The following is a 25,192-nucleotide window of genomic DNA, read 5'->3' on the forward strand; positions in this document are numbered from 1 at the left end:
CCCCGGGGCCGCCCCGCTCACACCAGTGATGACAGCACCCCCACCCCCTGCTTATTCAGCCGCTTCTAATCACTTAGACTTCCCTAGAGAATCCCCCGAGGAAACTGCCCTTGCCCTCTGCCCAAGAGTTCCAGGGGTCCCAGGTCCCCATGGGCCCCCTTAAAAGAATGTCTCTGCCACTTCAGGCCTCCTAGGCCCAGAAAGTCCCAAGGCCTGGCCAGGCTGGGCCCCGTCTCAGCCAGTGCCCCGTCTGGGCCCTCCCCCCAGCCTGACCACCAGCTCCGATGGCAGAGGTGCCGAGACTCTGACTTCCCACTGTCTCTGGCCATGGTTAATCCAGCTGGGATCCCCTGGCCTCTCTGTGCTGGGCTCTGGGATCCCCTAGGGCTCCCCGAGGACCCACCACCACCTCCAAGAGATAAAGGACCCTTCCTTGCAGGCCAGTAGCCTTTGAGTCCATCCCCCCAGCCTGCCTTTGTCACATTCCACCCCACCCCCGAGGAGCCCCAGAGGGCGTGAGTTTCTGTTGCCCACTCCCTGCCCCCAGACCACTATGATTTTTGCTTTATTCTTTAGCAAGGTATTCTGGCCTCCAGGCGAGGAGGCTCTGGTGAGCACCCCGTGCCACGGGCTCTTCAGACCCACGGGCTGGTCTGAGCGTCCAGGTGCTCCTTGGCCAAGCAGAACATCTCAGCACACCGCCTCGGGGCCACAGGCAGACCTTCCTAAATTCGGTTTGCGCTTGCACGTTCAGCTTTGCACGCTTTGAATAAACACACGGTTGCAACCACACTGGTGCTAGCGCCCTGTGACTGGGGCTGCGGGAGGCTGGTGGGCGCCTGCAGCAGCGCACACGAGGAGCTGGGGCTCTGCCGACATGGGGCGTGGCCCCTGGCACACAGCCAGTCTCTGCCCCTTCTTCCATCCAGGAATCCCACAGCTGGGTCCAGAGCTTTGCTGAAACCTGAACCCAGTGTCTCGGTTCTCGTGGGCAGACCAGCAACCCAATCAGAAAGAGAAATCCATTCGTTCTTTGAAAGACCCATCAGACTGTGGTTGAATGTGTGACGTGTGTTGGATGTGACGTCAGCTCCTGGGGAATCCCTGCTTCTGTCTGGGTGCCCTGGAGCTGTGCTCTCCCGTCACGCCCTGTCTGTCTGTCTGTCTGTCTGTGTCCCTTCCCTTGGGGCCCTGCTTACCAGGCACTGTGGAGTCCATGCCCACCAAGCCCCGAGTGCCAGCCTTGCATAGGGGCACCTCTGAGCCATAGATTCCAGGCTGCCTGGCCCCCAGCCCAGCCCCACCCATGCGGATACCCACCCACCCAGACAAGGAGCTTCCTCTTAGTCGGTGGTGGCTGGCATTCCCTCACTGGCCAGGTGGCCTGAAACTCTGGCCCCATACCCAGCTCCCCCCCTGCAGCCCACCTAGGCAGAGTCCTCCGTGCTAATCCCTGTCTCAGCCCTAAACACTCTAGAGTTTGTGCATCCAGAGGGCCCCCTTTGGGGGCATCCCATCCCCACCCCCCTCATCATCTGCCCCATCACAACTTCCTCCAAGACCTCAGAGCCTCCTGCCCTCAGGGACACCAGATAAAACGATCCTCCCGACCCTCATTCCCATTCCCAGGACAAATGTGCTCTTGACTAATCAGCCCCTCCCCTCCTCACTACCCCTCCCAACCCTAGTCACTTCCACTTCTCCCACTAGTTCCTCCTCCTCTGTCAGAGTCACTAAACAGCTTGCTCCTCCTCACTTCCTCCTCCCTGGGGATCAGACTTACCGGCTGCGTTCCCAGGGTTCCGTTCCCCAGGACCCTCTCTGGCCAATGACAGCCCATCAGTGGACCTCAGCCTACTACTCGGGACCAGGTTAGTCCACTGGGGGCCAGGTTCTTCCATCTCCCAGGAGGGTGGGGTCCACAGCCCCATCACCCAGTGCGGAGTCTCCCTCTCTTCTCTGACACCCCACAGGCGGTCTCTCTCCCACCTCTCACATTCCTACATCCCTCTCAGCCGCACTCATAGGTCTCCTGGTTCCCGGCCAGGCCTCCAGGCCAGCATGGAGCTCCAGTCTATGGCTGGTCCACACCTAAGCTTTCGTTAAATGTTTGCTGGCCGTGTCCTGCCGAGAGTGCAGCTTGTATGCGTGTGGAAGGGGAGAGGCTAGGTTTCAGGGCCTCAGACAAGGCCTGCCTTGCTTCAGTGCCCATGCGGAGGGCCCCCCAGGGCTCGGGGGCAGGAGGTCCAGGCAGGCTCCAGGCCAGTCTTCACCTTCACCAACCCACTGTCCCTCTCAAGGCCCCACACCTTCCATCCACAAGACTGGGATAAAAACCCTTCCTTGCCTGCCCTGCTTCCTGGGAAATTAGGTGTGAAATGGCTTTGGGAAAGGTTAAGGGCACTCTGCAAGAGGAAAGCAACAGATGGAGGCGCTCCCTGGCAGACCACAGAACTGCCAGAGGTAGGGCTGCAGAGGGTTTAGCTGGAGCAGGGAAGAGCTGCTCTAACTGCTTGTGGAGGCTGAGGGCCTGGGGCTGGGGGCAAGAGGGAGAGGAGGGGAGAAGGTGCTCCGGCACCCCCACCTCTCTGCAGGAGCCTCAGTGGGTCACATCACTGAGCAGCACTTCCACACTTCTGTTCACATGCAATGATGCCTTCCCTCTCCTCTCAGACCCCTTCCGGGCCTGCTGGAGTCCCTCCACCTTCTGGGAAGTCTACTGCAGGCGCCCAGGTGCCCACAAAGGCCAACAAGAGTCTTATTTTCTTAGCCAGACTGGACTCGACCCTAACCTATGCCCTGGTTCTGGGGCTGTAGAGCGGGGCAGGGGTGAAGAAGCCAGGGCTGTATACCCCTATCAGACCCGTATGACCTCTTAACAACGGGGGTGGGAGGAGGAGCCGCCTCAGTCTCCCCAGCACGGGGAGGTGGGGACCTGCTCAGGTCTTCCCAGCCCTGTAGCCTCGGGGCGATTTCCTGCACCGTAAGGGCTGGAGGAAGGGGGCGTGGTGCTCACCCTCGGGATTTTTGAAAAGCAGACGTTGACTTCCCCCGTTGCGACATCTGGGCCTCTTCGAGGCTCCCATTGCCCTGGCGTCTGAAAGTCTGGGACAGTGGCGAACCCCATCGGGCAACCATCACCAGCGGGCGCCCACGACCCACCACGCAGGCTACCCACCCGGGCTCCACCCGCCGTGCTCCAGGAGCCACCACCCCGGGCTCCGGGGGCGCTTCCACGACGGTGGGATTCCAGCGCTTGGCCTGGGGCCGAGTCCGTGAGACGAGGCGGTCAAGTACTCGCGCCCCAAACGGGGTGGCTGCAGGCTGTTTCCTAATCCCTCTGGGCCCCAGAGCTTTGCCACCCCGCCGCTGCTGCCTCCCGAAGGAAGTGAGCAGCAGCCGCCGGTACAGCTCGGATTCCACAAGGGGCCGGGGGCGCAGTGGGGGCGGGGCCGGCGAGGAGGGTGGGAGGCGGGACTCGCGCCGGGGGCGGGGCCGGGGAGGCGCGCAACGCGCGGGCTAGGGGCACAGGGGCGAGCGGGCAGAGCGCGCGCGTCGCGGAGCTGGGCTCGGAGAGTGCGGGGCTTGGCAGCCTGGAGATCCGAGCCGGGGCCGCGCCGGGCCCGCGAGGAGCGCACTAGCCTCGGAGGTTGTGGACGAGGGAGTGAGGAGCCACCTCCAACGCCGACTCTCGCTGGGAGGGAGCATAAACCCGCCGCAGGCCATGAGCCGCCGGGCCCCGGGAGCCCCTCCGAGGTCCGGGCAGCGCTCCACCGGTGCCCTGGCCCGCCCAGCCGCAGCTGCGCGCCTGTAGGTACGGCCTGCTTGTCCTCAGCTACCTCGTCCCCTCCTCCCCTTGTCCATCATCCTGGACCCCGTCAGTCCCTGAGGGCATGCGTGTGTGTGCGCACCGCTGCCCCGAGGAGCGCGGCCGCACGCGCCCCGGTCCGCGCGTGTCGTCTTTGTGTGCGCGGGTGAGAGGGAGCTTGACCGGGGACGTGCGCCCCCTGCGGGGATCGGCTCTCCTACCCCCATCCCGGGCTGAGCGGGAGTAACGGGAGGGGCCAAACCGCCTCCGGAGCAGCTGCGCCCCCGCCCCCTTCTAGGGCCCAGGGCCAGGGTTGGGGAGAAAGCAGCGGGCCCCCTAGAGGAGGGGGTCCCAAGCTGGGGCGGAGGGGCGCCAGGTCTTTTCCCTAGGCTGTGGGGCTGGGGCGGGGCGGGGAGGGCCAACCTGGAATGAGGGTGGGGACCACACGCCCTCGGTTCTGCCCAGGCCTTCTTTCTTACGAGCACCATTCTCTACCCGCCCACCCCGGAGCTCTCCGGCAGCCCTGGATAGTGGAGAGGACCACTGAGAGTGCCCGAGAGCCCGGCGCCTTTAAGAAGGGGCGGGTTCGTGCCCTCCATTCAGGCCTTTTCGGCCTTGGCCATTGATGAACCTGCGGGCAGCGCGGGCCCCAGAACCGCGCCAGCCCATCGGGCCAAGGCCGGACATGGGCAGGGATCCGCCTGGGCCCCCAGCAGCCCACGAAGTGAGCTCTTCAGGGGGAGGAGTCTGCAGCGACGGGTCCCTCGGGAGCAGAGAAGGGGGGGACGAGCAGCCGCGGGAGTGACCGTGAGCATGGTAAACCAAGCTGGTGCAGGGGAGAGCCCCAGAGTCTGGACTCAAACCTGGGTTGAACCCTACCTCTGCATCTTTGAGCCTCCATTATCTGCTCTGTAAAATGGGGGTGATGCTGCCTACAGCCTAGCTGGGTGACCAGCAAGAGTCGCCCCCTCCGATGCAGGTCACTGGGTGTGGGGGAGTGAGTCCCTCTGGGAGGGCAGGAGGAGCAGGGATTGGTTATCCCAAGAGGCTTTGGCTGCCTTTTGGGAGGTATGATCTGAACTCCCCCCTATTCTGGCCCCCACTTTGAACAAATCTCTTCCCTCCAGCCACCCTGCTCTCTCTATCCAGGAGGTTGGGTGGGGACGAACCTTAGAACCTCTCAGCTCTAGAAACCTGGAGAGAGGTCTGGGGGTGAGGGCAGTGCTGTTAGGCTAGTGTGCGGGTCTCAGAGGCAGCGTTCCCCACGAGCTGCTTCCTTCTACCCCTCTCACCTTCCAGAGGGCGTGAATGATGGTGGGCAGGACGTTCTGATGCAGGTTAGTTGAATGTTCTAAGTGATGGAGAGTTAATGCCTTTATTCTTACCTGTATTGTGAAAAATCTGTCTAAAGTTTCTAAACATAGTTCTCCTAGGGAGAACCCCCACACTCACACCCCAGGGTAGACTTCCCGAGGGAGAATTGGAGGTAAGACCCCCGTCCCAAGCCAGGTGGAGCCAGGCTTCTGCCAAGGCTGAGGGACTGGCTTCAAGCTGACGCCTGCCAGGCTAAAGGCAGCATGCTGTGTCTCCTGTAGTCTGCACAACAACCCTGTGGGTTTTGTACTATTATTACCTCCACTTTACAGAGAACGAAAGAGAGGTGAGGAGGCGAAATGACTTGCCCAAAGTCACTCAACCAACAAGAAGCCAGGTCTGTAGAGCACTTTTCTCAGGCAAGAACCGGGTTGTTACCTCTTGCACTGTCTGCCTGTCCTGCATTGCAGGGAATTGGGGATTAGGTGCCTCCAACCTCTTCTTGGATGCTGTCCCCATGGGGTTCCGGTCCAGTCTCGGAGCCTGCCTCACTCCCTGCTCCTTACTGTCCACGTGGGACTCGAAGGGTGGTGGCAGCTTTGGAGTCTGAGGAAGTTTCTCTCCCCTCCACCCCCTCACCTGGCTGGATCTGTTTTTATGGCTGTGCTCTGTCCTAGGGGAGAGCAGATGTGACTCCTCAAATCTGGAGGCGATCACAGCCTGAACCCGGCTGGGCAGCGTGAGACAGGGCATCAGTGTGTGGGAGCACAGCATCTTCGGGCCCCTCTGGGTGGAGCAGGGTCTGGGCTCTCTCGCCAGCTACCGCCCACCCTCTGTTTGTAGGCCCCCCCTGGCTCCTATGGTGGGTACAACACTCAACTCTCGGCTTGCAGTCCGGTGAAGACAGGCCACAGCGCAGTCGTGTTGGGGGGGGGGGGGCGCTAAGTAGAGGCAGGGACAGGATAAAGGGGGTGTTACCAAGGCCTCTGTGGCCTCGAGGCCTGTCAACTACTGGGGCAGAGGAGTGGAGCAGCTGGGGTGATGCCAGGCTGGGTGCTAAGACTCTGAGCTGAGGACAAGCAGGGGTTAGAGGAAGAGGATGTACTAGAACTTGGATGTGGTGAGTTTGCAGTGCTGGATATCAGGCAGGCAGGGAGTTTGCTTGCTTGGAGGAAGGCCCAGGGAAACTTTACCAGCATCCATAGTACCCAGGGTTCTGGGGTGCTCAGCACTGAGGGGGAGACACGGTATGAGTGAGTGTCATGAAAAAGCCAGAATGCACACTGGTGGGCTGAGTGGTAGGGGTTGAGAATGGTGTCCTGCGAGTTTGGGGGGCTGAGTCAGGGTCCAGGGAGGTCTGGGAGGGGTATGAATCAGGGCCAAGGCGAGATCCATGTCACTGGGAGAGAGGGAGAGACTGCGAGGCTCACGCCAAGGCGGGAGAGGGGGTGCCTCTGCTCTGCAACCCCAGGAGGGCAAGGCTGGTGCAGCGAGAGCCAGAGCCATGCCAGCCTGCTTGCCGTCCGCAGAGCCTGGCCAGGAACTGTCCAGCACCAGGTGCTCCTGAAGAAGGACGGGCTTTCCTCCTCAGCCCCCAGGCCTGGGTGTAGCTTATCGTTCTGGGCCCCACTCCCTGCTTGTCCGACATCTAAATCCTAGCTCTGGATGTGCCTGCCCTCCAGCCTGTCGGGGTGCCCCCTCCTCTGTGGGTGGGCACCTCCATCTCTGAGTCAGGGCCTCAGAGGGAGAGCTCTCCAGGGCTCCGTGGGGAGTAGCATCCGCCACAGAAAGGGGCAGATCTGAGCGTAGCCCCTCGGTCCCCTCCCACCCACCTGCAACCCTGGCTCCTGACACATAGTGGGAGCCCGGTGTAAATCCAGTGGCTTCCCCGCAGGGAAGATGTGAGAGGAAGAGGGTTTTCAACAGGGGCCTAGCCCAGTGGGAGCTGGGCTCTAGAAAGACAGGCTTGGCTGCACAGAGGAGCCTGGATTTGTCGGGAGGGTGGGGGGGGCAGGGGAAGTAAGGAGGAGGCCTCTGCCGCCCTCTGCCCAGAGCAGTGGGAAGGAAAGAGGGGATGAAGGCAAGACATTTAAGAACTGGGAGCTGAGGAACTTTATTTTTATTTTTATTTTTTTAAGATTTTATTTATTTATTTTTAGACAGAGAAGGGAGGGAGAAAGAGAGAGAGAGAGAGAGAAACATCAATGTGGGGTTGCCGAGGGCCATGGCCTGCAACCCAAGCATGTGCCCTGACTGGGAATCAAACCTGCGATGCTTTGGTTCGCAGCCCATGTTCAATCCACTGAGCTACACCAGCCAGGGCAGGAACTTTATTTTTAAACAAATTACTTCTTTAATCCTCACGACAGCCCATTAATAGCAGTCAGTGCTGGTATCGCCCTCTGTTACAGATGAGGAAACTGAGGCCCCAGGCATCTGAGTCGCCCACCCACAGCGACACGGCTAGGAAGCAGAGGAGCGGGGATTCCAGCGCAGGAGGTCTGGCTCCAGATCTCAGGCTTGTAAGCACTCCGCTGCCCCGTGTGTCAGATGACCAGATGTGGAGGTAGGGAGACACCGGGTAGTGGGCCTGTGATGGGAACATCTGTCGGATGCAGCTGTGGGGCCCCTTAGGGCTGGGGGTTTGCAGGTCCGAGCCAACAGGGCCTGTCAAGGCTCCAGGTGTCTGTGAAAGCTAGAGGGCCCAGCAGAAGGCCATCTGCTCTCCCACAGTGACAAAGGGTGGGGCTGTGTCCAAGGCGTGAGAACACATAGGGCACAGAGCTGCCCCAGCAGCTTTAACAGCTGCCTCCCAGCGATGCTCTCCACGCTCCTCTGCACAGGCCTTGGGCCCTGCAGCAGTCTGCGTGGGAGAGCAGGTGGCCCACCTTGCAGCTATGGCAAGTGATGTTCAGGGAAGCCAGGACCCCCAGAGCACACCCCTCCCACCACCCATTCAGAGGCAAAGTCCCAGGGGCGTTCAGTCTGCACCTGTCCCAGTCACAGGTCAGTGTCCTCCTCCCACACCCACTTCTGCCTTCTGGCAGGGTCATGTGGTGAGCACAGATATTTTGGGGAGGAAGGGTAGGGGAATTCCAGCCACACCTCACTCTCACAGGAAGCCTTGGTTCAAAACCTACCCAATGGGGACACTTCTGGGGGGCGGTAGGTAAGGTGGTCTGTAGGCCTGAGAACCGACACCCAAGGAGCCAACAGAGAAAGAGAAAAATGTGCCCGCCCGGTTGACTCCGCGCCTCCTCCTGCAGGGGACAGAGGTTCAGGCAGCCGGCCCGCAGGGGCGCTCCTGGCGAACGCAGCAGCCTCCCCAAAGTTTGTGTCCTGCAGGGGGCCGGAGGGGACTGTCCCGAAGAGGCCAGGAGGGCAGCTGCAAGCACAGCCAGATGGAGGACAGGAGGAGCTTTGTAGAGTGCAGGACTGGACTGGCCAGGCCAGTGGTCCTGAGAACCCCAGAGGAGAGGACATCAGTGCGCACCGTTTGGGCCAGCTTCCCAGGGGCAGGGAAGAGCCAAATGAGTTCTTGTCTCCTCTTCTTGTATTGGAGGACCCCAAGAAGAGGCCCCAGTTTCCCCAGCATGAATGGTTTATGGGGGGTGGGCACCCCAGCCAGAATAGAGCACCCTTAGATCTGATCTTCACCGGTGTGCGTACCTTTCCGAGCACGCAGCTGCGTGAGGTGTGGGAGGAGGATGCTGCCCAGGTCCTGCCTGGGTGCATCCGGGGCTGGCAGCCTTTCAGGGTGCTGCTCGTTTGCACTGCAGGGCGTCCTTCGCTTTCATGGGGCTCCCCAGAAACACTGTTGGTGGGGAGAATGCCTGCGGGTGTGGGCCAGGCGCCCTCCCCCTGCCCCTGCCTCCCGGGCCCCAAGCAACCGCCCTCTGTGTGGTAGATCGATTGGTCGTCTGCGCATTAGCGGGGGCGGCTAAGACGCCTCATTAATATTTTAAGAAATGACCTGGCGGTGGGATCCGGAACTGCGTGCCACGGGGGCCGACGGCTGGTCTTTTTTTTTCCAATTGTCAGCTCTATTTTTACCACCGGAAGGCCAGCTGCCCCCTCTCCCAGGCCTCTGCTCGAGTAGGGGTGGGGGAGCGTCTTCTGTCTGGGTTCCTGGCGGAGGGGTTCGGAGAGTCCGTGGCTTGGAAAGGCGAGGGGCCGAGACTCTGCTCGGCTTCCTGTGCCCCGCCTCCCTGAAGCCCCGTCCCATCTCGCTCCAGTCCTGGTGAGATGGGAACAAAACACAGTTTTCCGGGAGAAGCCAGAAAGCCCAGCTAAGCCTAAAAAAATACAACCAAACAAACAAAAACCTGGTGATGATGGAGGGAGGTGGCCTGCCCCCCGGGGCCCCGGGGAGCCAGTGCCCGGTGCCCAGACCCTGCCCCTGCCGGCCCCTTATCTCCATCCCAATCCTCAGAGAAGACGGAAGGAGAAAGGTCACGCCCTGCCTGTCCCCTGCCTGTGCCTCCTCCCCCGGTAGCCCCAGTCTAAAGTGTCCTGCGCCGTTTTATTGATGTGGTGCCGGGGCCTGGGGAGACCCAAGGCCTGGCCCAAGGTGGAGCCCAGGCCTCCCCTTGTCCCATCCTGCGCTGTCTTGCCCTGGCCCACGGGTCTCTTCTGCCTCCCCGGGGCTATAGGAAGAGGTGCTCACCCAGCCAGCTGTGGGGTCAGGCCTCAAGCCCAGGTGCGCCAAGGCTGTTGTACGCGGCCTCATCCCAGGACTGGCCCACAGCTCACCCTTGCCCCTGCTGGGCCTGAGCCCTCTTCCGTGTGACCTCCCGCCTCCCCTTTGCAGAGAGCCCTTTGCAGAGGGCCCCAGTCCCCCCATCTGTAATGAAGTATGGGGCTTGCCGATCTGGTTGCTTGTGACTTTTACCTTTGGCTTCCCAGCCTCTGCCACTTCTTTGAAGCCCTGGCCAGACCCAGGGGACACTGAGGGCTGCTGTGCCGGGCATCGGGCCTAGACTGCTGGCCAGCCGGCAAGGGTGGGTGAGGAAGGTCAAGACAGAGCCAGCCTCCCAGGCCAGTCCCTGCCCCAGACGTGGCCACAGCCACCATATACTTGGAGGGTTCCTCTCTGAGTGCCACCTCTACCTCCAGGGAGGGCACACTGGGACCCCCTCCCCACCCCCTACCATGAGAGAGCCCCTCCCCAGGGCCCTGTCTCTCCACTCTGCCACTTCTCCTTGGGAATGTTGTCAGCAGGAAGAGCAGAGAGGACAGGGATTAATGCCAGAGGATGGGGAACTGGGACTGACTTCCCCCCTGCCCCCACCTGCTGCATTGGGGAGCAAAATTATGTCAAGCAGGGGCATCCACACTTGGCGCTAGCTCCAGTGCGAGCCTTTCCGAGGCTGGCGTGTCACCTGGCAGCCTCAGCGGTCCAGGGGGAAGTGGCCACTTTGGGGAGCACTGCCGTGCCGGGTAAAATAGATGGGCTTGGAGCATGGGGACAGGCTCAGCTGCGGGGCTTCCTCTCGCTCCCACCCCGCAGGGGGCAGCTGAGGCCTCAGCTCGCCTCTGCAGGACTTGGTGGTGGTGGCAGGTGCATCTCTGCCTCCACTTCCATTACCGACGTGACTCAGGCCTACCTCCTGCCCCCAGAGAGGGCCTGTGCCGGGTTACGGGAGAGACACGGAAGCACACCTGGAGCACCCTGCTGTCTGCACCCTGCTAGAGGGACGTTGAGGAAGGGACTGTGGGAGCTCAGGGGAGACACTCATGCCAGCTGGCAGAAGAGGCAGAGGTCAGGGAAAGCTTCCTGGAGGAAGTAGACCTCAATTAATTATTGAAGGATAAGTAGGGTTTAGCCAGATGAAGGGAGGAGGAAGAGCAGGGCATTAAAAAGGCCCAGCATGAGCCAAGCTGACAGACGCTTCAGCCCCCACTCTCCCCAACCCCTCTTCCCTTGTCCTGGTGAGTCTGCCTCCAAGGTCATGCTCAGGCCTACAGGGAGGGCCCTCGGCGTCCTCTTGAGGCATGAAGCCCAAGGCAGGCCCCGCCTCCTTCAGGAAGTCTCCACAGCTCCTCGAGGTCCTCTCCCCCAGGACCAGGGCAGGAGTCTGAGGAGACCTGCCGGCTTGGAAAACTGTCATCTATGCTCAGTGGCCTGTTTCCTCCCTGGGGCTGTCCTGTGGTTACTGACTGCAGCCCAGGGCCCAGGCTGCCCCGAGGTGAGAGGGAATTCCCACAGTGCCCTACGGCCCAGAGGCCCTGCACATGAGCTCACAGAAGTGGAGCAGCTATTTTTACCTGGCTTTAATTAGAGTCTGGATCCCAGAGGAGAGATGAGATGGTACTCCCAAGAGCTGCAAGGGCCATGCCAGGAATTGTGGGATCCTGGGAGGGCAGCTGAGGGCATGACCCTCTGCCTCAGTTCCCCTGACTGTGGGCTGACCCCCTAAGATGGGCTCCCCAAGGCAGGGCAGGACTGCATCACCCCTCTTGTTCTCCATTGGTAAATGCCCCCTGGCCTTGGGAGGGGGTTGCAGAAACCCAGTGGACTGTGCCCATGCCCCAGGGGCAATGGCCATGTTGGGGGACAAGGAGGCAAAGCTCCCAGGCACCAGGTGGTTTGGCAACCCAGAAGGAGAGATGGGGGTCACCTGGGAATGAGGAGGAAGCTGGGGTCGGGAGAGAGCTGGATTCCTGCAATGGGGCCTCTTCAAGAGGCCGGGTTTGTATGGGCACTGGGGACAGAGCCCGGCTCCAGGAGGTGGAGACACAAGCTTGGTGTGCGGGCCGTTGTGATGGGGAGAAGTCAGAGGAGGCAGCGCCTTCAATGACATTACAGTCAGATTTGATTCACACTAGGAGGGGATCCCCAAGTCCTGAGGTCAGGGTGAGAATCCCAGGCCTCGCGTGAGAGTTTGGGTGGTGACAGCTGTGACACGCCCAGAACGCAAAACACATTCACTTGTTCATCCGGTCGTTCGTTCATTGTTCACAGGGCGCCTGCCATGTGCCAAACACTGGGGACACGGCCCCTTTTAAGACTGTTAAAATACCCGCCTTGTGGAGCCGACATTCCTGGGGGAAGGGGCGAGGAGAGGGGACAGCACAACCAAGCAAGTGAATAAATGGTACGTCAGAGGGGTAAACCCTACGGAGAAAAGTGAGCAGGCAAAGGGCAGGAGACGCCGGTGCAGGGGGGAGTAGGAGCATTTCTTACTCTCAGCAGAGTGGGGGACAGGGAAGGCCACCAGACCAGATAGCGTTGGAGCAGAAACCTGAGGGAGGTGACAGAGTGTGGAGGAGAGAACATTCCAGGAGAGTGCAAAGGGCCCGAGGTGGGAATGGTGACTGGCCTGCTTTCACAACAAGGAGCCCAGTGTGGCCAGAGAGGTCAGTGGAGGCAGGTCACGTGAGGCCATCGGGGCCAGGGTGGGACTTGGGCATTGACCGTGAGCAGAACGGGAACCATCGCAGGACTTTGAGCAGAGCAGGGACCCGATGTGTCTTGTGTTGTAGAAGTGATGACTGGGTTCCTGGGTGGAGAGCTGGCTCCAGAGTGAGGTCAGCTTCTGGGGAACCAGTGAAGAGGCTGCTAAAGTACTGCCTGCAAAAGCATGAGTTATGTGGGTCCCTGGATGGCCTCAGCGGAGGAGGGGTTGGGTTCCTGGCATATTTCAAAAGTAGACCCCAGAAGGTTGCACATGACTTCTTGTCCAGGGGGCTTTGGCGGCTCTCAGAAGAGGTTACTTGAGGAAGTGAGGTCACTGGAGGCTTGTGGGGCCCTCACTTCAAGGCACCTGTCATCCCGTCATCACAGCCTCCTTTGGCTGGCCCAGGATTGACTTGGGGTTCCCTAACTGAGGCTGCTGTTTGAAAAGAGTGAGTGGGGTCTTCACCCCTGCGGATACTGCCCCCTACCTCCCTGGTGAGCCTCTTCACACACTGGTCCTGCTCCGAAAGGCTGCAGGTTGTAGAACCGCCCCGCACCAACGCACAACCCCAGGGGGCCCTTAAGGGAGGGGGGCCAGAGAGAGGGCAGGTGGGTGCTCTGTTGGGAGGTCACAAAGTTACCAAGAACTCTTCTAACTTGCAGCTGCAGAGGGCTGCGATGGGACGGAAGCCATGAATGGTGCCGCCTCCGGCCCCGCCGCTGCCTCCGCCACCCCAGTCCCGGACTGGCGGCAGTTCTGTGAGCTGCATGCGCAGGCTGCCGCTGTGGACTTCGCGCACAAGTTCTGCCGCTTCCTGCGGGACAACCCGGCCTACGACACACCGGACGCCGGGGCCTCCTTCTCCCGCCACTTTGCCAGCAACTTCCTGGACGTATTCAGCGAGGAGGTGCGCCGCATGCTGGTGGCCGGAGTGGCTGAGCACCCTGATGCTATGGAGCCGGAGCCAGTGGCGCTCAAGGCGGCCTCATGCAGCCACTCTCGGAGCTCCGAGGACGTGTCGGCCCAAGCGGCAGCCAAGGCTCGCGTCCGCAAGGGCTTCTCACTGCGCAACATGAGCCTGTGCGTGGTGGACGGCATGCGCGACATATGGCACCGGCGCGCCTCTCCCGAGCCTGACGCCACCCCACGTGCCACCGAGCCGCCGGCTGAGCCACGTGACAAGTGGACTCGGCGCTTGCGGCTGTCACGGACGCTGGCGGCCAAGGTGGAGCTGGTGGACATCCAGCGCGAGGGTGCACTGCGCTTCATGGTGGCGGATGATGCGGCCACAGGCCCGGGGGGCGCCGCCCAGTGGCAGAAGTGCCGCCTGCTCCTGCGCAGGGCTGTGGCAGGCGAGCGCTTCCGCCTAGAGTTCTTCGTGCCACCCAAGGTGAGCGCAAACCCCCACCTGGGAGATGGTGTAATGCCGTCAGCACAGGATAGGGTGCCGGTAGCTGGCTTTGGCATTGCCCAGTCTGGTTGGCAAGATGGAGTACTGAGTGTCAGGATCCTGGGATGTGGGCGCTCTGCTAGTCCCGCAAGTCACTCCTCAGGGCCTCTCTGCACCTCTGAGGCTCAGAGAGCTCTCTGGCTATGGGACAGGTTCTGGGGTGCTGTTCTTCATGGCGTTGGGAAGCCTGGCTCACTGCCCTACTCTCTTCCTTACCTTACACCCCTGGTGGCTGGAGCCGCCCAGAGAGGAGGCCTGTGGGTTGAGGGCAGGGAGTGACAGTGGCACTCCAAGGTGCCACTCCTGGGGAGGTCTGCATCTATGATGGTAGAAATCCGTGAATCCCCAGTTTGGCTGCCAAGCTGCAGCTTAGCCGCTGTCCAGGTGGCCCTTTTTTGGCCTGGATTTCAAAAGCTAAGTTCTAGTTGTCATTACCATTTCCCCTCACGGAGTACACTGTCCCCTCCCCCTCTTAAGGGCTCACCAAAAGAGCCCTAGGCGAAGCTTTGGGTCTCCTCCAGGGTGATGAAACAAACCTGCCTTGTTTAGAAAGTGAGAGTAACTGTAACAATAGTGCCCGATTCTGAGAGCCCACTGAGTGCCGGGCCTGGTGGGGGCCTGGTGGGTGGTCTCCTCCGGTACTCCAGCACGGTTGGCCTCCTGGTCTCAAGGTCACAGGAGAGAAAATAAATGGGGGCTGGGGGGGGGGTGGCCTGCTGGAAGTCACACAGTTTGTGGGTGGCAGAGCTGGACCAATTATACCCACCCCCCCGGGGGTCCCAGGAATGAAGGGAGCATCGAGGTGGGAGCTCCTTGTACACTGGGAGGTTCAGAGAGGTGGGAGGTTGGGCTGGTGTAGCAGCTGTCGGCACCCCCAAGAGCCACCCAGGGCTGCCGCCTACCCCTAGCCCCACTCCACCCCAGTGCCTTTAGTCAGCCTGAGCCTCTCACCTCTGCCCCCATCTCTCCCTCTCTCCTTCTGCCAGAACTGCAGGTCCCGCGGGAGGGGCGGGGCATGGGCTCCCCAGGACTGCATGCCCACGAGCTGCATGAGAAGTGACTTCCTAGGGACATGCTCACTGTCCAAAGAGCTTTCTCCCCAAGTCCCAGGACCCCCGCCCCAGACTTCCCAAGGGCTGTTTGCTTGCCCAGGCCCCACTATTAGTTCCCAGAGAGAAATCATAGACCATGAAGCTCAACTCCACCCCTTGTCGGACAGGGAGCCCAAGGTCCAGCAGGGGGTGGGAATGAGGTGGGGCTTGCCCAGGGTCACCCAAAGGGCAGAGGCAGAGACCCAGGCCTTCAAGGCCTCCAGGCCCTGAGTGGCAGTCACAGCTGCCCGGCTGTAAATAGCAGCGGCTGCTGCCCTCGGAGACAGGGAAGTGGCAGCTGGTGCCTTCCTGGTTATCCCTCTGAGCCCACCACTCGGCCCTGGCAGAAGGCAGGGTTCCTGAGGGGTCCCCTCCCCAACCCCTGAGGAAAGCTAGTGGTCTCCTATCCCCACCCTCTAATCAGGCCTCCAGTCCTGCGTTTGTCATGCAAATGCTCGGGATTCCGGAGTGAGCCGGTAGGAACTGCTCCCTACCGTGGTGAGGGCTCAGGTCCAGTTTCCCTAACTTCCCAAGGTTCCCCTAACTTTCCAGCGTGTGCCCCTGCTGACACGCCCCACTGCTTCTCAGTCCCCTAGGCCAGACCACGCCCCTGGAGCAGACAGGAGCTCAAGGGCTGTTTCCTGGGGCCCCAGAGAGCAGCGCGGCTGGCCCCCTGCCCTGGTGGGAGCCACCGGCAGGCTGGTGCTTACAGCACTGGATGATGACCCTCAACGGGCTGAGCGCTGGGTGCTCCAGGGGCACCAAGGAAGTGAAGCCCAGGCCACATAAGTGCTCACCAGGCCGCAGGGCCCCAGGACAGGCACTTTGGAGGCACAAGCTGAGTGACAAGGGTCTGGGTCGTGAAACAGCCTCATGGCCCTGTCCGGAGAAGTGGGAACAGTGCGGTGTGGCTAGAGTGGGGTGAAAGGCAGCTGGACCGAGACAGATCGGCCTCAAATGCCAGCCAGGGAATCAGCACCTCCAGCCAGCAGGAGCCCAGCCAAAATAGCCAGTCCGGGCCTTCACTGCAGGCCTCTGCCTGCTCCACCCACTCGAGCACCATGGCCCCCAGCCCCAGTGCCTGGCACAGTGGCCTGCCATGGTCAGCGGCCCCTCCGTCACCACTCCAAGCCCGCTGGATGATAGCCAGTGCTGCCGGGAATTCCCATCCGCCTGCCCACCCAGCGTGCAGCCCTTCCCTTTCCTCCTGAGAAAGTCCCTGTCCCGGAGCCCAAGCCCTGCCGGGAATCTCAGTCTCCAGCCAGCCCCAGTGGGCTTTCGGATCACCGCCAGGAGCTTTGGGGCAGAGCAGGGAGGGCCGGGCACAGAGCAGCCCTCCCTGGGAGTTCTGCCAGCTCACCTGGGTTGAACCCCACACTGGCCCCTCTTCCTCCACCGGGAAGATGCTGCCCTGCCCGGCTCCAGGGGCTCCGAGTCAGGGACCCTAGAGCCCTGTGCTCTGGGACTTCTAGTCTGAAGGGGGAGACCAGCATTTTTTTTTTTAACGAACCAGAATAAGATAGAAAATACCACACTCCATCACACAGAGTAATAACGTCTGCTGACATTCATTTCAGAGATGTAGACTGTGTGTGTCCTGGGCCACAACATCCAATATGTTTCTTACTGTGGATCAAGGTCAAAAAATGGGGAAGCCACAGGTCCGGTGGGTGCTCGGGGTGGAAGGGCAGCCCAGGCACTGTTCGGCCAGCAGGGCTGGGGCTCGGGAAAGGGGGGAGACTCGGATGCCAGCCCGGCTCTGCCCCTGACTTGCTGTGTAACTGTGGGGAGTCCCTTTGTTTCCCAAAGACTCCCCCACTCACCTGCCTGTGAAGCGGGGTCAGAGCGCCTCGCTGCCAGCCGGCGGGGCTGCGGTGCCCCCCAAGCTGAGGGCTGCTCCGGGAGGCGGGGAGCTTTGAAGAGGGTTTCCGGAGGCCCTGTGGTGACCCTCGCTACCCCTTCCTCTGGCCTCCCAGGCCTCCAGGCCCAAGGTCAGCATCCCCCTCTCAGCCATTATCGAGGTCCGCACCACCATGCCCCTGGAGATGCCGGAGAAGGACAACACGTTTGTGCTCAAGGTGAGTCCGCCCTGGCCCCGCAGGTCCTCCGGCTGCCCCGGCCACCTCTCTCACGGGCGGCACAGCATGAGGCCATTGCAGGGGAGGGAAAGGGGCCAGCAGCAGGGCAGCGGGAGGGATCCCTGGTTGGGAGTCTTAGGACCCTACACAGGTGGCGAGCACCCATCTGGGACTTAAATCCTGGCCTGGGCTCTGGAGCCGAGGGCCCCGGGGAATCACCCCCCACCTGGGGCCCGTTCCTGTTTCCTCCTGGGCCTCGTGAAGCTCCTGGGTTTCACTTCTCCCCTCTCTTCCCCTTCCCCCTCCCCCACAGGCACCAGCACATGCCCACCCCCTGGGCCGGCAAGCTGGTCGCCAGCCTGCAGCAGTTACACTCACGCTCCTGTCTCAGAGCCCTGGAGCGTGGGAAGCCACCTGGTCCCACAGAGGGCCCAGAGGCTCTAAGGGTGGACGGTGGGGGCAGGGGTAGGCACCCTGCTGGGGCTGAGGGCAGCTCTTCCTGTTGCGGGGACCGTGTCACAGGGGCGGTCTGCTCAGGTTGCTGAGGACAGACAGGCTGCAGGCCACCAGGACTGTGCCCTGCGCCTCCTCAGAGGATGAGAGGATGTTTGTGAGGCCCACTCCCCGGAACCTGGTCCCACCCACCCAAAGCTGCATGGAGCCCCCACCCTCCCCTCCAGGCTCCTGGCTGGGTTTATGCTTTTGTTCGCCCCTATTTGTTCAGTCACGAACTCCCTTATTCTAAATGAAACATTTGCCAACCCCACACCCTGAGTCACCCCGGCTGGGGGCTGAGGATGCAGTCCCTCCCTGCCTGGCTCGCTTGTCTGCTGCGGAGATGGGTCCAGAGCCTCGTTCCCAACAGCCGAGTGGCTGCTGTGTTGCTGATTACGCTGCGGGGCCCTGAGGCCAAGGAGCTCCGGGCCAGCCCCTCTCGGGGCCTGTTTCCCCATCTGTTCAGAGAGGGGCTGGAGGTGGTCTCCAAGGACCCTCCCAGCTCTGCGATGCTGGGAAGCCAAGGGCACACAGCCTCTCAGAGACCCGGGTTCACATCCCGCCGCTGCCACAGAGTGCTAGTGGGACTTGAACCCCGTTGCCTGACCTCTCTGGGCCTGTTTGCTCACCTGTACGACGGGGAGCGCACACTGCCTCCCTCCCAGGGCTGTTGGAGTGAGGTCACCAGACAACAAACAGGCAGGGGGACACTCCAGCCTGCCCCAGGCGAGGGCTAGGCCTGTCCTCCTTCCCCCGTGGGGGCCTCGGGTCCCAGGGGTGTGGCTTCAGAGGCAGAGTTCCAGGCACTCGGCAGGGGAGCCCTCAACCAGAGTGCTGAGCCAGCTGGCCCCTCGCCTGCTCAGAGGGCTGCGAGGTCCTTTCAGCCCAAATCCAGGGTGCCGGCCCGCCGTTCCCCAGCCAGCACGGCCCGCTCTGAGGCCACACGTCCAGTGCCTGGGGACTTGAGGTCAGCAGAGCTGAGCGTCATCCCCAGTCACCCCCAGCGGTGGGCCCAGAGGAAGGGGCTGCTGAGGGCTCGGGGTGGGGCTCCACCCAGGACCTTGGCTCGGGTTCAGGGTGGTGCTTGGTGGTGACGCCCTGCCCTCCCTGCCGCTCACACCCGTGAGCCTCGGTGGGAGAGGGGCAGGGTGAGCTGCCTGTCTCGGGTCTAGAGCCCCCACTGAGGGTGGAGGGGGCTGAGGTACCGACTGCTGTCTGGACTCCTGGCCCCGCTTCCCCAGGTGGAGAATGGAGCAGAGTACATCCTGGAGACCATCGACTCCCTGCAGAAGCACTCGTGGGTGGCCGACATCCAGGGCTGCGTGGATCCCGGGTGAGTGCCCAAGCGACCCCGGGACGGACGGGTGAGCAGGAGAGGGAAGCGCTCTGGTGCTGAGCTCCAGAGACGGCTCTCCTCGTGGCCGCTCACCCAGGTTGGTGCTGGCCGCTCATCCGTCCCCACCCCCACCCCCACCCTGACCCCCAGCAGGCTTTTCAAGGCTCCCTCCTCAGGGCCAGGGTCTGGGGACCTAGAAGGAAGTTGGACCAAATCTTATCCTCACCCCAGGGAGGCCTGAGACCACTAGGAGAAGGGCAGCGATGGGGTGAGCCCAAGGTGCAGGGGTGGGGGAGTAGGGCGGAGGCCCCAAACCCACCCTGGGGCTCAGAAGCCATGCCGGTAGAGGGGCTCACCATCTCCAAGGCTGAAAGAAACTGGACTGGGGGCAGGAGAGGGCGGAGAGAACAGCCCAGCAAAGGGTGTGGAGGTGTGGGTGAGCTGGGGCCTGCCGGGAACGCCGAGGCCTTCAAGCAGTTAGAATTAGAGCTGGTGAAGAGGGGACTTTGATGAGAGCTGGGAAGGCTGGCACGTCAGGGCAGCGGGGAGCCACGCACGGCTGGCAGTGAGCAGAGGGCAGCCGCGGTCAGCCGCGTGCAGGAAGAGCGATGGGGAGGCTGGCTGTGCCGTGCAGGAGAGGCCTCGAGGCCAAGGGTAGGAGGGGCGGGCGGACCAGCAGCAGAGCATTTGGCAACAGCTCCCCTGACTAATGGGGTGAGCCAAGCCCCCGGGGGGGAGGGGCTGCTGCTTTCTAATTAACAGCTTCATTTAAGGAAGCACAATTAAAGTCCTGAGCGCCTCCCCGGCCCCCTGATCCCCAAAGTGGTTATAATCCCTCCCCTGCCACCCTCCCAACCATCTGCTCTGCAAACCCTTTCCCCGGACCCTGTGAAGGTGAGCCTTGCAGCATTTTAGAGCTGGCAGGGTCCCAGGCACCCCGGGTCACAGATGGGGAGACAAAGGCCTCAGGCCGGGAGGGGAGCTGCCCTGGTCCTGCCCACTGCCGGGCACTGCCCCCATTTGTGGGGCTCCATGGGGTCCGAGGAGGAGGCCAGCCCTTTGTAGGGTAGTGGGCAGGGGTCATGTGACCTCTAGGAGGACTGCACCCACCTGGAGACCTCTCTTATATGCCCATTCACCCATGGGTGACCACAGAACAAGCTGAGGGTGTGACAGAGGGACATGGAGGCGCAGGGACCTCAGGTCAGCCGCCGCCTGGTTCTGTGAGGAGCCACAGTCCAAATCCCACAGCTGAGCACAGTTTTGCTTTCTCGTCTCCACAGGGACAGCGAGGAAGACACAGAGCTCTCCTGCGCCCGGGGGGGCTGTCTGGCCAGCCGAGTAGCCTCCTGCAGCTGTGAGCTCCTCACCGAGGGTAGGCGGGTGCAGAGCTGACTGGCCTCGTGGGAGGCAGGGCTGGAGGGGTGGTCACTCCCCACATGGCCAGACAGGCAGACATGCTTCTTACTGCCACTTCTCCCGCAGTGGACCTGCCCCGGCCCTCAGAGACAACGGCAGCTGTGGTGACGGCCCCACACAGCCGAGCTCGAGACGCCATCAGTGAGTCCCTAGTCCACGTCCCACTGGAGTCCTTCCTGGAGACCCTGGAATCCCCGGGCGGCAGCGGTGGCGACGGCAATAACACAGGTACGGTGGGGCAGCCTGTGCCCCCAGCCCGCCTTCCTGCGCCCCCAGCCCCGGCGCACAGGCACCCCAGCTCCCTCCGGAGCCCCTCCTGGGCCTCAGAAGCTGAGACATTTCCTCCCACCGGGGCCTGTGCACAGCAGCTCAGAATTCGGGCTTCGTAGGCAAGTCCCAGAACAAGACCCTGGTCTCGATAGAAAATGCTCGCAGAAGGGGTGTGGGGGTCAGAACCAGGGGTTGTGGCAAGCGGACCGGACTTGTTCCCAGGTCTGTTGCTGCCTGTGGAGACACCACAGGCAGCCCTCCTCCTCTCTGTGCCTCAGCTGGCGGAGCAGGCTTCACTAGTGGGAGGGGCCGGTCCGGCCCCAACGGCGTTATCCAAACAGCGTCCTACCTGTAAAAACCCAACAAGATACTGCACATCCTTGTCCTCCTGCCCCTCACGCCCCTCCCTCTGTCATCCTCGCCAGGGGAGGAGGGAGCGGAGCCTGAGCCCGAAGAGGCACCGGAGCTGGAGCTCGCTGACTACCCCTGGTTCCACGGGACCCTGTCCAGGGTCAGGGCGGCACAGCTGGTGCTGGCAGGCGGGTCCCGCAGCCATGGCCTCTTCGTGATCCGCCAGAGTGAGACTCGGCCTGGGGAGTACGTGCTGACTTTCAACTTCCAAGGCAAGGCCAAGGCAAGTGTGCAGAGGGACCGTGGGGGCGGCAGGGGTGACCCTGGTCCTGAGGCCGCGCCCACACCCCAGGAGCAGGCTCCATGGGTGCAGGTGCGGCTGAGCCCAGCCTTCCTGGACATGCTCTCTGAACCACCTGGGCCCCTCCACCCTCTCTGCTCCAGATCCGGCCTCTCCGTTATCCAGAGAGAGAGTCACCTCCTGGTGGCCTAGCACTCAGGAGGCCAGGCCCTTCTGAGAACCTAGCTTTGACCCCTCAGAAGCACAGGGGCTTCTGCAGGTCTGTGCCAAGAGCCACCTCAGTGCAGATCCGGGGTCAATCAAGACCCTTTGGCCCCTCCTACTCCCAGACAGCCCCGCCTCTAGCCTCCTCAGGTCAGGTCACCACCCCTTCCTGCGCCCCAGCCCCAGGCCAGGCCTGTGCTCAGGCCAAGGGATGTGGAAGGGAACCACACACAGGCCCCTAGAGGACGAAATGAGGGAGGAGGAGCTGGGCCGGGCAGGAGGGCCGTGGGTCTGGAGGGCCAGGGGAGGCCCCTGACCCTGCCAGCGGGAGTAGCAGGAGGCCGTGACCCGGGACGTGCAGTGGAGGGAGGACGTTTACGGTGCCAGGGAAGAGCAGTCCAGACAGGGCCCGGCGCAGGGGCGACGGCGCACCCGGAGGCTGGGCTCTCGGGACAGGACGGCGTTGCGTGCTAATGTGCTGGCCTGAGGTACACAGGGAAACGCGACCGGGGGGAGCTCCAGTGTGACCAGAATGGGCAGGAACCTCAACCCCCACCCCCACACCATCCTGAGTTTCTGATAAGGAAACAGACCTAACCCTGGATTCCTCCCCCAACACGGCTCCCGCCAGTTCCTGATGGAGGAGGGGCACCCCAGCACTCCCGGCCCAGGCCTACCCTGGTGGTCAGTGCCCCCGCCCCCAGCTGACCCAGTGCCAGCCCTCCCCTGGCTCCCTGGGCCTGTGTCCTGCGTTGTTGTCACTTTGCGGAGGAGGCAGCCCCTCTCCAGGGACACCTCCTTGGAAAGCAGCCGCCCTTACCAGTTCCTCCGACAACCAGGCACTTAACACCGCCCCTGGCAACCCCAAGTTTACTTCCTGCCAGCACCGCCCCTGGCAGCCTCCCTGAAGGGCCTGGATCCGACTCGTGCCCAAGCCGGAGACCAGGATGGTGCCCAGCCAATCCGGGGGCACGGGTGGCATGGGAGGAGGAAGCGCTGGACACTCCTGTCCTTCTGGGGGCAAGTCCCAGCATCGAACTCACTCACGCTAGCTCCTGCCCCCTCAGAGCGGGCCGAGATAAGTTAGTGGCGGGGTACAGCAGGACCCCTGCCTTCTGCTCGCACTCCCCTCAAGAAGAGGGACCTTGGCCTTCTTTTCACCTTCAGTAGTAAATGTCTGAAGTGTTTTCCCAGAGACCGAGATGCACCCCTTGCTTCAGGCTCCACCCTGGGTCTCTGCCCCCAGAGTCCCTGCCCTGTTAGGCCCCCCAGGTTTGCTCTCACCGTTGTGTCGACTTCTGGCCCTGTGGGTGGGCAGATCAATGATGGAGCCAGCCCACCATCCTAGCCCTCGGCTTCTGTCCTTTATACAGGGCTAGGCCAGCACCCCACACCCCCCACCCCCCTGGGCTTGAGGCCCTGAAACCTTCCTATCACTTCCCCTCTTGCCATACACACCCAGGACAGCCACTCTCCCTCCTGTGGGGCGCATACTGAGCACAGTAAGGCTCGCCCTAGAGACCACAGGCTGTGGCTCACTGGCCTGAGGCATCTGCCCTGTGTGGGCCCTGGGGCAGCAGCCTGTGCCCCACGCTCCGCGTGCAGCCACTTCGGCCACGTTGGGAAGCACACACTGTCACCCCCCGCCAGCCCGCCTCAGCGCGGTTTCCGGCCCTCTGGGCTCTGGCCTGTGGGGACAGCAGGGTGGAGAATCACACAGACGTGAGCTCTGTGCCTTGTGACAGCGGCTGAGTCACTCCCTCCCTGTGCCGCAGTTTCCCCGTCTCTGATAAAAGGGGGCTATGAAGTCTACCTCATTAGGGCTCTTGGAGACTCTATGTGGGGAGCGTGAGGGGCGTGATGTGGGTGCTTCCAACAGAGGGGCAGAGTCTACTCCCTTCAGCCCTAGCCTGTGTCTGCTGCCCACCCATTCCCCACCCCCACCCCAGGAGTGACCCCACCCTGAGGTGGGGCTCACAGGGTTGGTGCCTGCTCTGACATGCCCCCGGGGTCTCTGTGAGACTCGGTCCTCCCCGTGACCCCCAGAGGCACTTGCCAGTGCGGGGCCCCACTGCTGACTGTGGATCTGTGCCCACAGCACTTGCGCCTGTCCCTGAATGGCCACGGGCAGTGCCACGTGCAGCACCTGTGGTTCCAGTCCGTGCTCGACATGCTGCGGCACTTCCACACCCACCCCATCCCACTGGAGTCCGGCGGCTCGGCAGACATCACCCTGCGCAGCTACGTGCGGGCCCAGGGCCCCGCACCCGGTAAGACGCCCCGCCGGCGGGAGCGATGGCTCAAGAGGGCAAACAGATGGGCAGTGGGAGACGGGGCGGGGCGGGGGGGGGTCGCCCTGCAGCACATCCCAGCTGGGCTAGCTCCAGTGGGGTGAGGGCCAGGACTCCCGTGGGCAGCTGTAAGCAATCAGTGCCATCAGGATTGGACACCGGCGTGTCCCAAGTGATTCCTGGCGGCGGGCGGAGGGAAGTTGCTGGGAGGCAGCACCTGGCAGTCCCTGGACACAGGTGGGCCTCCGCGCTGAGCTGCGGATGGAGGGCGCGGCGGAAGGGTGAGTGCCGGTGTCCAGCGCCTGCGGGTTGAGCTTCATGGTGCGTGCGCAGTGCCGCCTGTACCCGTGATACTATCCGGAGGCGTGGGCTGGAACCTGGAGGGCTGAATTCGGGTCCTGACTCTCTGTGTGACCCCAGGCCACCCATTCCTCCGGGTCTCTGGTCCCAGTCTGACACATTGTGACTAGGGAACCCAGGCTGGGCACTGATGCGCTGGGTCCTATTGCAGAGCCGGGGCCCTCGCCCAGCGCCGTGCCTGCGCCCCCCGCCTGTTGGAACGAGCCGGCAGGCCAGCATTACTTCGCCAGCCTCGCTGCCACCTGCCCGCCTGCCTCGCCCTCGGAGGCCGGTGGCGCCTCGTCCTCCTCCGCCTCGTCATCCTCAGCTTCATCCCTGCCCGCTGCCCCGCGCGCCGCCGCGGAGGGCCCGCCGAGCGCGCGCAGCCGCAGCAACAGCGCGGAGCGGCTGCTGGAGGCGGCGAGCGCTGCAGAGGAGGCCCCTGAGGCCGCGCCCGGCGATGGATCGCGCGGCCGCACGCGTGCGGTGGAGAACCAGTACTCCTTCTACTAGCCCGGTGGCGCGGGCGGCGCCCAGACCCTGGGGCCCCCCGGACCCGCTCGCCACCGCCCCCCTGTGTCCATCCGTCCAGCGGACCCTGTCGGCCCCAGTCTGGGCGCTGGGCGGGAAAAGCGAAGCTCTTCAATGAAGACATAAATGTTATTAAAGAGCCTGTTTTAGGGACTGCACCTGGCTCTCCTGTGGTCCTTTCTCCTGCCTTGGCCGTGGGCACTGCTCCTTCTGGCACTGCAGGGGAGAGCGGGAAACCACACGTGGGTACGCCGTGGCCTGACGCCGAGTGCTTCCCACCCAGCTCAGTCTTGGGTGGGACCCTGCTCCCCATTAGCGAGGAGACAGTCGGCAGTCCTCAAATGAGTCACAGAGATAAAGTACCCGAGTCAAAGACTCCGAGACTGCCCCGGGGCGTGGCGTGGCGGGGCAGGGGTTGAGGAAGGGGCTTTACAGTTGAGCTGTGAGAGAGGGGTTGGGGAAGGGGTGGCCTGAGCAGAAGCTCAGGGGCAAGAACAGTGCGGCAGAGGGTAGG

At 62.7% G+C, this 25,192-nt stretch overlaps 1 protein-coding gene across 7 annotated transcripts; it reads left to right on the forward strand.

Annotated features, from left to right (window-relative positions):
• SH2B2 (SH2B adaptor protein 2) lies at positions 1-24,836 on the forward strand. Of its 7 annotated transcripts, XM_036020777.1 has the most exons (11): positions 3,677-3,814; positions 7,534-7,688; positions 12,087-12,219; positions 13,185-13,912; positions 17,040-17,141; positions 18,878-18,969; positions 20,256-20,346; positions 20,454-20,619; positions 21,087-21,295; positions 23,616-23,787; positions 24,320-24,836. In XM_036020777.1, exons 4-11 carry the CDS (start codon positions 13,214-13,216, stop codon positions 24,658-24,660), a joined length of 1,872 nt encoding a protein of 623 aa, XP_035876670.1. In that variant the 5' UTR covers positions 3,677-3,814; positions 7,534-7,688; positions 12,087-12,219; positions 13,185-13,213; the 3' UTR covers positions 24,661-24,836. The 7 variants fall into 7 exon arrangements, with proteins under 7 accessions (XP_028372792.2, XP_035876673.1, XP_035876669.1 ...); XM_036020776.1 differs by lacking the exon at positions 12,087-12,219 and having other exon boundaries at positions 3,672-3,810; XM_036020775.1 differs by lacking the exon at positions 12,087-12,219.
• Positions 24,837-25,192: the final 356 nt, after the last annotated feature.

The sequence above is a fragment of the Phyllostomus discolor genome, chromosome 3, assembly GCF_004126475.2.
Source record: "Phyllostomus discolor isolate MPI-MPIP mPhyDis1 chromosome 3, mPhyDis1.pri.v3, whole genome shotgun sequence".
NCBI classification, from domain to species: Eukaryota; Metazoa; Chordata; class Mammalia; order Chiroptera; family Phyllostomidae; genus Phyllostomus; species Phyllostomus discolor.